This window comes from Cyprinodon tularosa, unplaced genomic scaffold (assembly GCF_016077235.1).
Source record: "Cyprinodon tularosa strain WSP-4 unplaced genomic scaffold, ASM1607723v1 ctg4, whole genome shotgun sequence".
Classification (NCBI taxonomy): domain Eukaryota; kingdom Metazoa; phylum Chordata; class Actinopteri; order Cyprinodontiformes; family Cyprinodontidae; genus Cyprinodon; species Cyprinodon tularosa.
The window spans coordinates 2,007,116-2,019,416 of record NW_024039118.1 but is presented as its reverse complement, the minus strand read 5'-3'; the positions used below and the strand labels follow the sequence as shown (position 1 = coordinate 2,019,416).

General features: G+C 37.6%; 1 protein-coding gene across 2 annotated transcripts in view; it reads left to right on the top strand.

The window, feature by feature from the left end:
- malrd1 (MAM and LDL receptor class A domain containing 1) overlaps positions 1-10,178 on the top strand; it is a 68,737-nt gene extending 58,559 nt beyond the window's left edge. Inside the window, exons 27-33 of one of the 2 annotated variants that reach the window (XM_038298002.1) lie at positions 1,256-1,381; positions 3,532-3,598; positions 6,983-7,074; positions 7,171-7,267; positions 7,350-7,410; positions 8,761-8,868; positions 8,962-10,178. In XM_038298002.1, the coding sequence (XP_038153930.1) occupies positions 1,256-1,381; positions 3,532-3,598; positions 6,983-7,074; positions 7,171-7,267; positions 7,350-7,410; positions 8,761-8,868; positions 8,962-9,060 (650 nt within the window). In that variant the 3' untranslated portion in view covers positions 9,061-10,178. Of the gene's footprint in view, positions 1-1,255; positions 1,382-3,531; positions 3,599-6,982; positions 7,075-7,170; positions 7,268-7,349; positions 7,411-8,760; positions 8,869-8,958 lie in introns of both variants that reach the window. The other variant, XM_038298000.1, reaches the window with a different exon arrangement.
- The last annotated feature ends 2,123 nt before the right edge of the window (positions 10,179-12,301 follow it).

Genomic DNA, 12,301 nt, shown 5'->3' with positions numbered 1-12,301 from the left:
GAGCTGGATTGAGATAAGCAGGTCAGTGAAATGAGTAATCAGACAGACATCAGCGCCAATATTGTGACATGGCGTTCCAATTACTGTGGTTTTTGATCCAGATTGACAAAAAACTGGTGTGAGTGTATCTATATATTCTGTATATTCGGAGCTGCACTACGGGCGCACTGGGAAAACTCCCATAGAGAAAACCAAAATAAATCAATTTAATTAAACTAAGATGGAGCAGGAGGATTCAGACCTTCAAATGTTAGAAGAGCTCTTAATTTCATTATAAATTCAGCAGGGATCCAGTGGATTGAAGTGTAAGGTTAGAGAAATGTCAAATTTTTCTCTTTATAGAAGTTACAGTACATCTGGCCTGTTGTTCTATTTAGCTGTAATTCCTTCCTAAAGCAGAGGAGGCATTGGCTGAACAACTGCTGCAGATAGCTTCATGTTCTACCGTTGATGAACTTGGCTTTGGCTATACCAAGCTATATTGGCTTAGTTTTAACTATGTCTGACTGAATAGGCTCTTTTCATTCCATATGCAATACTTAGAATTTCTTTACTGTAGCTGTTTCTAGAGGAATAACAAAGAAAAGAAGTTGTCACACTTGGATCATTTATTTTCTTTACCAACCCCCCCTTCAATCAGTGCTACTATGTTCTTTTTGTTTCCCCAGTCAGTCGTCTCAGAGGGTTTGCTTTTACTGAGCCTGCTTCTGCTGGCGGTTTATTCCTGTTAAAGGGAGTTTTTCTTTTTTCTGTCGCTTAAAGGGATCACTCACAAAGAGAGATTGCAACAAAGTCAATGACATGCAATTGACTATCCAACATTACGACAAGATATTTTGAGGAGTAACAAACCATTGACGCAATGCAGTCTGCTGCTGTCTTTAAATATCCGATTACTGATTAACATATTGGAGTAATAAATTTAGATTGATTATATTATTTTCAAAACTAGGATCAACCTGGATTATTTGCATTTAGAATCTGTATGATCTGATAAAATTGATTGTTTTTGGTCAGATGTCTTGGAAAAACATGTTTGAACTGGCGCTTGATAAATGATCAAAAATTGAATTAAATCCTTACATCAATCTTTATTTAAAACTTACTGCAGGCTTTTTTTCACCGAACTTTAAGTCTGAAAGGCAGAAACTAAATAGTAAACAAGGAATTGCCAACAGATATGATTCAGGCATTAAAAGCTTTGACATTTCTCTCTTCACTCAATCCTTTTTATGTTTCATCATCTTTTCACCAGCGTTGCTGCAGTGTGAGCCTGGAGAGCTTGTATGTGAGAGCTGGCCCGGTTGTATTCCGCTTTACATGCGATGTGACCGCTCCCCCGACTGTCTCCCGTTCCACTCAGATGAGTCCAGCTGCCATGGTAACGTGCTTTCTTTTTGCTGTTAATTACCTCCAGCATGTCCTGCCATGTCACAGGTTGCATCGACTGTAAAATTATAATGACCTCTGCCTGTGCATGCTCCAAGATGAGGTGGCTACATTAGCTGTGCATTTTTATGTAACTATTTCTGTCTAGTGTAATAACAGCGGTGGTCTCATTTAGCTTCTTTAAAAGCTTTTATGTCAATCCTTCCACATTTTCTTCACATATTTCATAATCTTAGGAAGGGTCACACACCTTTGTTTTGTCAGTGACCATACGCTCAGGTGAGATCTGTCTCATTTAAAATCGGTAAAGCTGCATAAAGATTTTCCTGTTTAGCAAATATTTAATGTTACATCAGTTTATCGAAGCTCCAGTTTAAGTCAAGGGCTTGAGAAATTCTTACTGTCTCAAAATTTTAACCTCAAGTGTTGATCCTGCTCCTATAGCTACCAGTGGAGGAAAGAACAAATAATATGATCTTTGGATGAAAATAAAAGTTTATATAATTTTTTTCTATCATCTTGGCCAGTTGTTCAGCAATTACTTTCTTCTTTGGCACAGAAACTACTCTGATCCTGCAGTGTTGGCAAAAAAAGACCTTCTTTATCTATCAAATACATTATAAACAAAAAACATTCGGCTGCAGAGGCTTTTTTAAAATTCACTATATCAGTGAGATTACTCACAACTTTTACCTTTCACCTTCTGATAAATTTTGTCAAATATATTCACTTTCTTTTTTTTTCCATAACCTAATTATTTTGTTGCTTCCTTTTCAGACAGGTGTTGCAATTTCTTTGCATAACATGGTTATAAGAAGAGTAGCCAATTTTAAAATCTCACTAGCTTTTTTAAAATGTCATGACCAAAGGCTCTGTCATACGCCCAGTCTTACATTGACAATAATAGCCACTGTAATTTTACCAGATTTCCCTTTATGGAGTGATAAACTAATTTTGGAGTTATAGCCAAGATGTTGAAACATACACAAAGGTGTCTCCTGGGTTGTCCCAAGGACTTTCAGATTAGTTTTTAAAGTTGATTTTTAAAGCAACTTCAGGTGAGGCTATACATTGTATATTCTTCATTGTTTAATTACAAATAATCAGAGAGTAAAAGCTGTCATACTTGTTCTATTGAAAAAACAAACAAAAATTTTTTTTTTTTTATCTAACCTTTACACTGGTAACAAAAGGGTTTATGTGGAAACTGATAATTGAGGAGCTGATTTATTTCAGCTGCATATTTTCTGGTAAATTGTGCTTCTTAAATTGTCTTGGGTATCATAGCCAGAGGATAAATGAGTATTGCAAAGAAAGGCTCCTAAGCTTGGGTGATTAACAAGGGTTTTCATCAAACATTTCTCATACACATAAAACTTGTCATCATTTGTGACATTACCGCATAAAAATTTACTGTATTTACATATTATAAACAAAGGGGAAAACTAGCAGATGGTTTTCCCTTTTTCATTAAAATAAAGATCTTTATACATACTAATTATATAATCTTATAATCAATCATTTCAGAACATTCAGACATGTTTACATCTGTTCCACAAAATGAAAGTCCACCAAAATCACCTAAGTATTTAAATGGAGACCAGTTGGATATAATTTAATCTCAGTATAAAATCTGCTGTTTTGTTATTGGCTTCAGAGTTTCTGTTTAAAACAGAGAACAGCATCACACAGACCAAGCAACACACAGATATGTCAGGCAAAAAGCTGTGACAATTTTTTAAGCAGGTTAATGTTATTAAACAGGGAAAAACATCTGGTATACTGTTGAATCCATCACCTGTAAGCGAGGCAAGGAAAAAAGTGATCAGTGGGGCACTGAAAAGCTCCGTTGACTCTCTGAAGGAGCTCCTACTTGAGTGAGAAATTATTAGCTGTTGATTGCAAACATCTGGCCTGTATTGAAGAATGGCAAAAAGGAAATTAATTTCCTTTTTTAAATACCTTTAAGAGGTCTGAAGAACTACTAAAGAGGGCATATAACAAAGTTCACCAGAGGGTATATATAATTAATGTTATACTTCTTGTTGTGAATGGCTGAAAACTTTTTTCTTTATCTTTGTATTGCAATTCACAAATAGGATAGGAATGCAATGATACATTTTTTTTTTTTTTTTTTTACAGAATGCCCACCAAAGTACTGCCAGGATCATGGTTTTTGCCATATTAAGGAACACGGACCTGTCTGCTTGTAAGATGCAAGCTAAAGCACACAAACTTCTACACATGTACAAATAAGAGTTTTGTGTAATTTGCTCTCTGTTTCTCTCTCTGTAATTGTTATTGTGAAATTTAAAATATGACAAACCTGTCAGCCACTTCTTTTTTTTCCATGACAAAAAAGAAACAATCTGTAAAAAGTTTTGTCTTCTATCCATCTAGGTCAAACATGATGGTTCTGCCTTTAATTATCCAGTAGTTTCCTGGAAACAACTGATACATAGAGTATGGTCAGATTTTACTCTTAGTTTGCACTGCCAGTTGTATTATATAGCATAAACCTCATTTATTAGAATTATATTCTTCAATTTTAGCTTTTAAAAAAAGCACCATAGGTCAGGTGATATTCTGCATTCACTTTGATCGAGGTTTCGTTTTTATCATGTATGGGTTTTATACACTCACCGGCCACTTTATTAGGTACACCTGTCCAACTGCTCGTTAACACTTAATTTCTAAGCAGCCAATCACATGGCGGCACCTCAGTGCATTTAGGCATGTAGACATGGTCAAGACAATCTCCTGCAGTTCAAAGCGAGCATCAGTATGGGGAAGAAAGGTGATTTGAGTGACTTTGAACGTGGCATGATTGTTGGTGCCAGAAGGGCTGGTCTGAGTATTTCAGAAACTGCTGATCTACTGGGATTTTCACGCACAACCATCTCTAGGGTTTACAGAGAATGGTCTGAAAAAGAAAAAACATCCAGTGAGCGGCAGTTCTGTGGGCGGAAATGCCTTGTTGATGCCAGAGGTCAGAGGAGAATGGCCAGACTGGTTCAAGCTGATAGAAGGGCAACAGTGACTCAAATAACCACCCGTTACAACCAAGGTGGGCAGAAGAGCATCTCTGAACGCACAGTACGTCGAACTTTGAGGCAGATGGGCTACAGCAGCAGAAGGCCACACCGGGTGCCGCTCCTTTCAGCTAAGAACAGGAAACTGAGGCTACAATTTGCACAAGCTCATGGAAATTGGACAATAGAAGATTGGAAAAACGTTGCCTGTTCTGATGAGTCTCGATTTCTGCTGCGACATTCGGATGGTAGGGTCAGAATTTGGCGTCTACAACATGAAAGCATGGATCCATCCTGCCTTGTATCAACGGTTCAGGCTGGTGGTGGTGGTGTCATGGTGTGGGGAATATTTTCTTGGCACTCTTTGGGCCCCTTGGTACCAATTGAGCATCGTTGCAACGCCACAGCCTACCTGAGTATTGTTGCTGACCATGTCCATCCCTTTATGACCACAATGTACCCAACTTCTGATGGCTACTTTCAGCAGGATAATGCGCCATGTCATAAAGCTGGAATCATCTCAGACTGGTTTCTTGAACATGACAATGAGTTCACTGTACTCAAATGGCCTCCACAGTCACCAGATCTCAATCCAATAGAGCATCTTTGGGATGTGGTGGAACGGGAGATTCGCATAATGGATGTGCAGCCGACAAATCTGCGGCAACTGTGTGATGCCATCATGTCAATATGGACCAAACTCCCTGAGGAATGCTTCCAGCACCTTGTTGAATCTATGCCACCAAGAATTGAGGCAGTTCTGAAGGCAAAAGTGGGTCCAACCCGTTACTAGCATGGGGTACCTAATAAAGTGGCCGGTGAGTGTATGTAATTATCAGCAGTTTGAAATATCAGAGATGGGAGATTTCATTTTAAAACATCCTGTTATTGGGCTTACTGCATGATCTGCTTATATCCTTCTAGGTTACTTTCTTTTGGATATTTCACATTTCTCATGTTTTATTGTTTATCATTTAAAAATGTCTTAGATCATGCTGTATTGATAGCATCTTGCCTTTGCATTTTTAACTGAATTAGCTGAGGGCTGTCTGGGTCAGACCAACCTGGTCTATAGCTAGCCCACCCTCCCATCAACTCCGCACTTTTTGTTTGAAAAGATACTCAAGAGGTGTTGATCACTAAAGAAAAACAGACCTCCTTTATTAGTAAAGCATTTTTTTATTATTATCTTGCCATGAGCCTTATGTGTAGGGGCAACATACCATCATGCATAGCTCTTTGTGGTATGGAGCGAACAAAGCTGTTCCTGCATAAAAGACAGTTCTGATGTAGATCCTGAGCCCAGCACTGGGGGGACACCTCAGGCTTATGACCGGCATCATATTCTTCCAGGGAACCTGGCCAAGAACAGCCTACTGTCACACAATCTGGGCGCTGACTTCCTCTGAATGAGAATGCCACCGTCTGTCTTCACTGGATGCTGTGTCTCCCATTGGAGGGTTAGAAATCAAGATGATGCTGAACAGATGTTCACTTGGAGCAGAGTCTCTCTGTTAGGAAGAGGAAGAGCTCACTTTGTTTCCCAGACTTGCACATTGCCAGGGCAGCCAAAATATTTCCAGAGAGTTTCCAAGCTGGATGTCCAACAGACATAAAAAAATATTAAAAAAAATGTTAGAAATAGAAAGGCTCAACAGATATGCATTCAGAGGAACTTGACAAATTTACCGCTTTAAGATATTTAGCAAACACCACAAACCAGCAAAACAGTTTTTAACTTCTTTTCCTGTGTTAACTAGAGGTGTGATGTCCCAGTCCTTTCTCTAGAGTAGGGGAGGGTAAAAGGGCAGAGCCTTTTAGCTGTTAAAAAGAGTAATTTTCAGTACCATGATTATGAACTTGAATATTTGGCATTGTATTTGAAGCTCACTGGTTTGTACTTGTTTAACCACATGAATATCCATCCATCTATTCTCTACCTCTTGTCCGTAGAGTCATGGCGGAGGCTGGTGTCTAACTCCAGCAGTTTCCATGGCGTCATTCCATTCGTAGGGCAATAGATAACAACTCACACACATACAAACACAGTCACAATTAAGAGAATCCAGTCAACATAAAAATCATATTTTTGCATGGGGAAAAAAATGCAAATTCCTTGCAGAAAGATCCCAGGCCAGGATTTGAACCCGGGACGTCTTACTTTAAGGAAAACATTGCTAGAAACTGCACCTCGCATGAAAATATATCAGTTATTTGCTCTGAAATGTACAAGTGCCAAGAAAAATAGATTAAATTTTTTATATATTAATGCTATTTATACGCAGTAAAGCTGCTGCTAGTGTTTTCTGTAAACATGGAATAAAATGGTTATGCTTTAGGTTGACAAAAAAACAAAAACAAAGTGAAACTTGTATAAGCTACCCAAACCATGAGTGTTGCTCTTTCACCTTACTGGGACAGACGTTTGTATTTTCCCTTACCACTGCTTCAATGGTTCTAAAGTTTTTTTTTTTTTTGTTTTTTTTTTATGGCAACATGAAACATGTGTTACCAGCATCCCTTTTATGCATGTACGGCCTTCTTTTTGCCACTGACTGCAGGTGTGAGCCTGGATGGTCGGGCAATCGCTGCCATGTAAGGGAGAAACCATCTCTCACCACTTCATCCCCAACTCTAGAATCAACACAGCTCGGTAATAAAGAAATTCACCTTCTAACAACAGCTGCATTAGACATTCTCATCCACATCATTATAGATTATAAATCCACACATGTATTCTGTTGTCTAGATTCTGTGTATGCAGGCATCGGCATTGGGTTAGTGCTGCTCCTAGCTGGAGTTGCCGTTTGCTTCCTCGCCCTGTGCAAGAGAAAATGTGGCCTTATGTGAGTCCAAATGGCTCTTTTTAGACATATGAGACAATGTTTTTTGTGAATAAGATGATTACTATGTTTGTTTGGTCCACAGAAAAGATGACCCAATGAAATATGGCATGATGGATAATCCAAGCTTTGACTGGGGAGCAGAGGTCAGTGCGCTGAAACGTCCAATCAATCACAGGCAAAGTCATTTCGGGTGTCTTAGCTGTACAAAATTAATTTTTCCTCCATTTTGTCGCACACTTATTCAATAAGGGGAGCCGGCATGAGAGGAGGTCAGAAGGTGATCGTCAGGCCTTTTTGCCTGATTAGGTTTTTGATTTAGGATTATTGATTTTGCCTCCTATGAGTGCCTATGTAGTGTTACAGGCTGCTCACTACACAAGGTGTAACACATGTAGGGACATAAAAATCCAGTCTGATCCACTGCCAAACTACAAGATACACAGCCATTCAGGTATTTTTTTTATTTTTTTTGTTTAGTATTCTTATAACAAAAAGGTAACAGGAGAGGCTCAAGGATCTGCACGAAGCAACACAATTTTATTCTCAGACAGATCATGCCATGATTACTGCTCTCCCACTGCATGCTTTGTTCCCTGCAGTTTTAATCTCAGTAGTCTTTCCTACTATTGTTTGATGCACCACAGAGGAGATGATACAACCACAGCCGTTCTATTGCTGTAATGACTGATGTATGACCTTGACGATTCATAAGTCATATATTATATGAGAGCATTAAGACAGGAAGATAAGAGAAAATGAGCATATTGTTTGTTTAAACACGTTGAAACTAATTTTTATCCAATCAAATAATAACAGATTATTTGATTGTATTTACAGCACCTCGGCAGTCGTGATATTTAATATGATTATGATAGAGTAAAATGATGTGTCTTTTTTCTGATGAGTCTCATAAAGCCTTTTACGTAAAACAAGCATCATAAGCATCAAAAAATAGAAATAATAATTCGTCATTAAAGAGAGATAAAGAGAGATTTCTCTTTATCTGTTGAATAAACATTATTTTTATTTAAGGTTTTTTTTCTGTTTTATTTTTATTTTTTGTTATTTTTACATTCCAAAAAAGATAATAAACTTCTACTACAGCAAGGTTTGTAGTTAAAATGTAGATGCATACGTGTTTTTTCAAGCAAAAATATCCGTTTCATTGCCTTCACAACCTGCTTCAGTGCTAAAATGAATATATTTTACGGTATTTTATTTTGTACATTAATACTGACTGACCTGTGTACCTTTGCTTCCATCCTATGCGTAAAACGCAGCTTTTATTAGAGTGGAGTGAATATAGAGTGTGAACCTGAATTTGTGTCTCTGTTACTTCAGCATTTTTTCTAGGGTGCTGAAAAACAATATAATGAAATATTTCAATGAGTTTAAGGATGTGATAATAAAAAGATGATTGATCAGTCTGTTAACTGGCCGTTTCCAAGTACTCTCACACATAAGGGCTCATCTTATCTCTTTTTTGTCCTCAGCTCCCATCAGAGGACAAACGTCCAGACGGTTGTCCCAACATTAACCCCAAAAGGAGTAATGGTCCTGGGCTTTCAATCAGTGTCTACCCCTGGAGAAGAGAGCTGGAGGTGATGTCTCTGCCGAGGCTTTTGACCTCTAATTGTCTGTATACATGGCAGTAATGTGATCCACTTCTCTTTCTGTGCATTTATCTACAGCAGGGTTCAAACTGGAAAGATGCCAAGCTATCCTTCTCCAACCCATTGTACAATTACCCCAGTGACACTAATGGCGCTGGCAACAGAGCCTCTGAAGAATAAAATCAATGGACTTGATGGATTGGTTTTTTGGGGACATGTTTGCTGATGGCAGAGTGTTGATCTGAATTAAGGAGAGAAAAACTCACCCATGTCACATAGATCTGAACCTGTACATCACTCATTTTGAAAATGATGAAGATAATTCCTAAAATATCTCAACAAATGTTTTTATTTTGTAAATATATTTGTGACCATGTATTACAAACACAACAAGTATGTGTTTTGATATTGTAACCAGACTAAATAAATAGCATTAAGTCATTCCTACTGCTCTTGCTGCCCCATTGAAATAAAGGATTATCTTAACACTAGTGTCGATATAGAACACATCCAGAATACTTTTCTAATTTACAGTTATATACAGAGCTTGACTTCTGTCCAGACTTCATTTCAGCTGGTCATGACAGCAAGGAGACATTTGAACTAATTCAAATCACTAGGCAAGGATACAAACCTTTGAGAACATTACTGTGCAATAATTTCATTTTCATTACACCTGCCTGTATCTGTGCACATCAATAGACTGAACTTTTTTTCCCCTCTGAAACTGTATAACTGGGAGATCATCTGTGAACATATATGCTAAACATTTTGCAACATTGCCAAATTAGATTTAAGTTTGGACTTCAACTTAAGCATTATAACACTTAACAATTATTTCAAGTAGAAGTAATAATCAATTACTTGTAGCTTTGCCTGTTTTTTTTTTTTTTTTTTTTTTTTTTTTTTTTATTGGGTCATCGATCATCCTAAACCCCAGTTTCAAGTCTTTTCCAGCCTCTAAAATTGTCTTGTTCCTTTGGCAAAGTGTCTCACTTACCTCCTCAATTAAAAAAAAAAAATGAATTATTGCGAATTCATGTTTTGCGGTTTATTGAAGTCTGTCAATAATTTATTTCTGCCTTAGGAAATGATAGGAACAATCATGTATAGCTCTATAGATGTTAACGTGATGCATGGGAGGTTGTCTTTTAGTTCAACATTAAACAAAATGTATTGATTGTCTGATGTTTGCCTGTTTCTTGATCCCTGCAGCGTCCTTGTGAGTGTGTTGATAGATTCTAGAAGTTCAATGTTCACAATTTTCATGAAAATAAACAATGAAATGAAAAATACAATTAAGTGAAAATTGTTTGAAGTCCAGCTTCAGATTTCTGACTCTGATTTCTGACTCAGATTTCTGAAAACCAACAGCTCAGCCTTTTCCTAGCCTCTCCATCACTTTTTCCTCTCATCTGACAACAATCAAACATGCACACTTGTCATGCACAGCAGCTGACTGAAAACCTGCAGCTATCAGTGTTTCTGTCCTGCAAAAAAAATCTCTGGTCGCTTCGTTATTCATGCAGTTGAATGGTTCAAAGGGGAGCCGATCTGTGCCACTGGCCTTTGTTTCTGAAGCAACATCAGTCAGCTTTTTCCCTCTGAAGCTATTGTGACAATTTCGCTCATCACTAAGCTCAGTCCAGCTAAAGGTCACCATGTCGTTTGTGTGTCGCTGCACAGAGATGTCTCTGTAATGAAAACGTTCCTTTAAAGTTCATCCGAGTCCTCCTTAAGGGACTCTTATGTGAAAATAGGAGTTGATTTATGCAGTTGTTAACCTCTGTCTCTTAATCCTCTCTTGGTTGAGTACAGTAAAGTGCCTCACAGGAATGGAGAGCAGCCCAGTAAAATAAGTAAATTTAATTTTTTTTTTATTTTTTTTTTTGTCTAAGTGAGGGGCAGAACCTCTGCTTTATCTCTGTTTTTAGTGAGCATGACATTGTTTTCTGACTATCCAGAAAGTTTCAAGGTCATTAACTTGGCAAAAGACAGAGGAAGAAAACCAATGAACCATTTTTGTTTGAATGGGCTGTGATTTGAAGACTTAGGTTTTTGTATCATTGTTACACTGACGATTAATTTGATGGGTTACGCTTAAATTCTGTTAAAAGGTGATTGTAATAATTAATGCTTGAACCTATCTTCAAGAAACAAATGATATAACATCATTGCTTTTATGCCAGTAAATAAACTTAATCATGAAAGCAATAATTATTTTTTGCACAATTTTTTACCTTGATTTGTTGCCTCTGGAAATATAATGAATTTCTAATATGCTACATGCTTACATAAGCTGAAAATGTTTCACCTCTGGCTTTTAAAGAATAGCAAAACAGAAAATGTTTCGTACTGCACACTATAACCCTAAAAGAATGTGTCACCTTTCCATGTCTTTGAATTCAGGGCATGGAAATCTTGGGAATTTCTATGGCTGAGCATCTTCATCCAAGCCTCAATTTACCAAGCGCAATGCAAACCATCGGACACGGTGGTGCAAAGCATGGCATCACTGGATTCTTGAGCGGAGGAGACATATGATAAATGTTTTCTCTCTGGCAACTCAACAGATTAATCTGGGTTTTACAGAGTAACGTATTATTAAGTAAATTAACATCCTCCACTATACCTTTGACTTAAAGACAAAGCTCAACTTGACTTGTGAATTACCTTGCTTGATAAAGATCAAAATCCTTCTTAAAATAAAATCACCTCAAGATGTTTAAAGTACATTTTGTTTCCTCCAAAATCAATAATTTGGTCTTTTGTTGATTTTTACAGTTTCTACAGTTTTACTGGAGATAAGACATCAAGCAGGGATAGTTTTATGTTATCATCTGAATGGGTGCAGATGCAGGACAAAAAGAAGTCGACCAAGATTGGAACCCTACTGACCTCAATTGCAAAAGACCTGTATGCCTGATCTATTAAGTGCTGAGCCACATTAGAACCCTTTTAACAACTTTGTAGGAAATACAACAAGGATAAGTGGCTCTCATGTACTGCCCAACTGTGTTCAAATAAGAAAGGCATTGGTTCAAACTGCTCAAACACAGCTGAACAAGCAGGGAGAGCAGAGACAGCTACATTACTGGGGGAAACCAATGCCATGTCTATGAGATGCAGCTTTTTTTTAATTAAAAATGGAAATCCAATTCTCACAAAAACTGAGGCATCAAGCAAATGAAAATTCTTATGTGTTATGTTACACCGTATACCACCATTCTACTTTGGGTTTGGATTTTTTTAAATGGAAGATGGGTTAATTACTTGTCTGACTCCAGCATGTTGCTGGGGTTTTAATGATGGTTGGGCTGCTTTCAGAAGTTGGACATGGCCCCTTGTGTCCAGTGAAAGGTACCCTGGTAAAATATAAAAGGGTCCTTAACCCTCCTGTTGTCCTCGGGTCAAAATGACC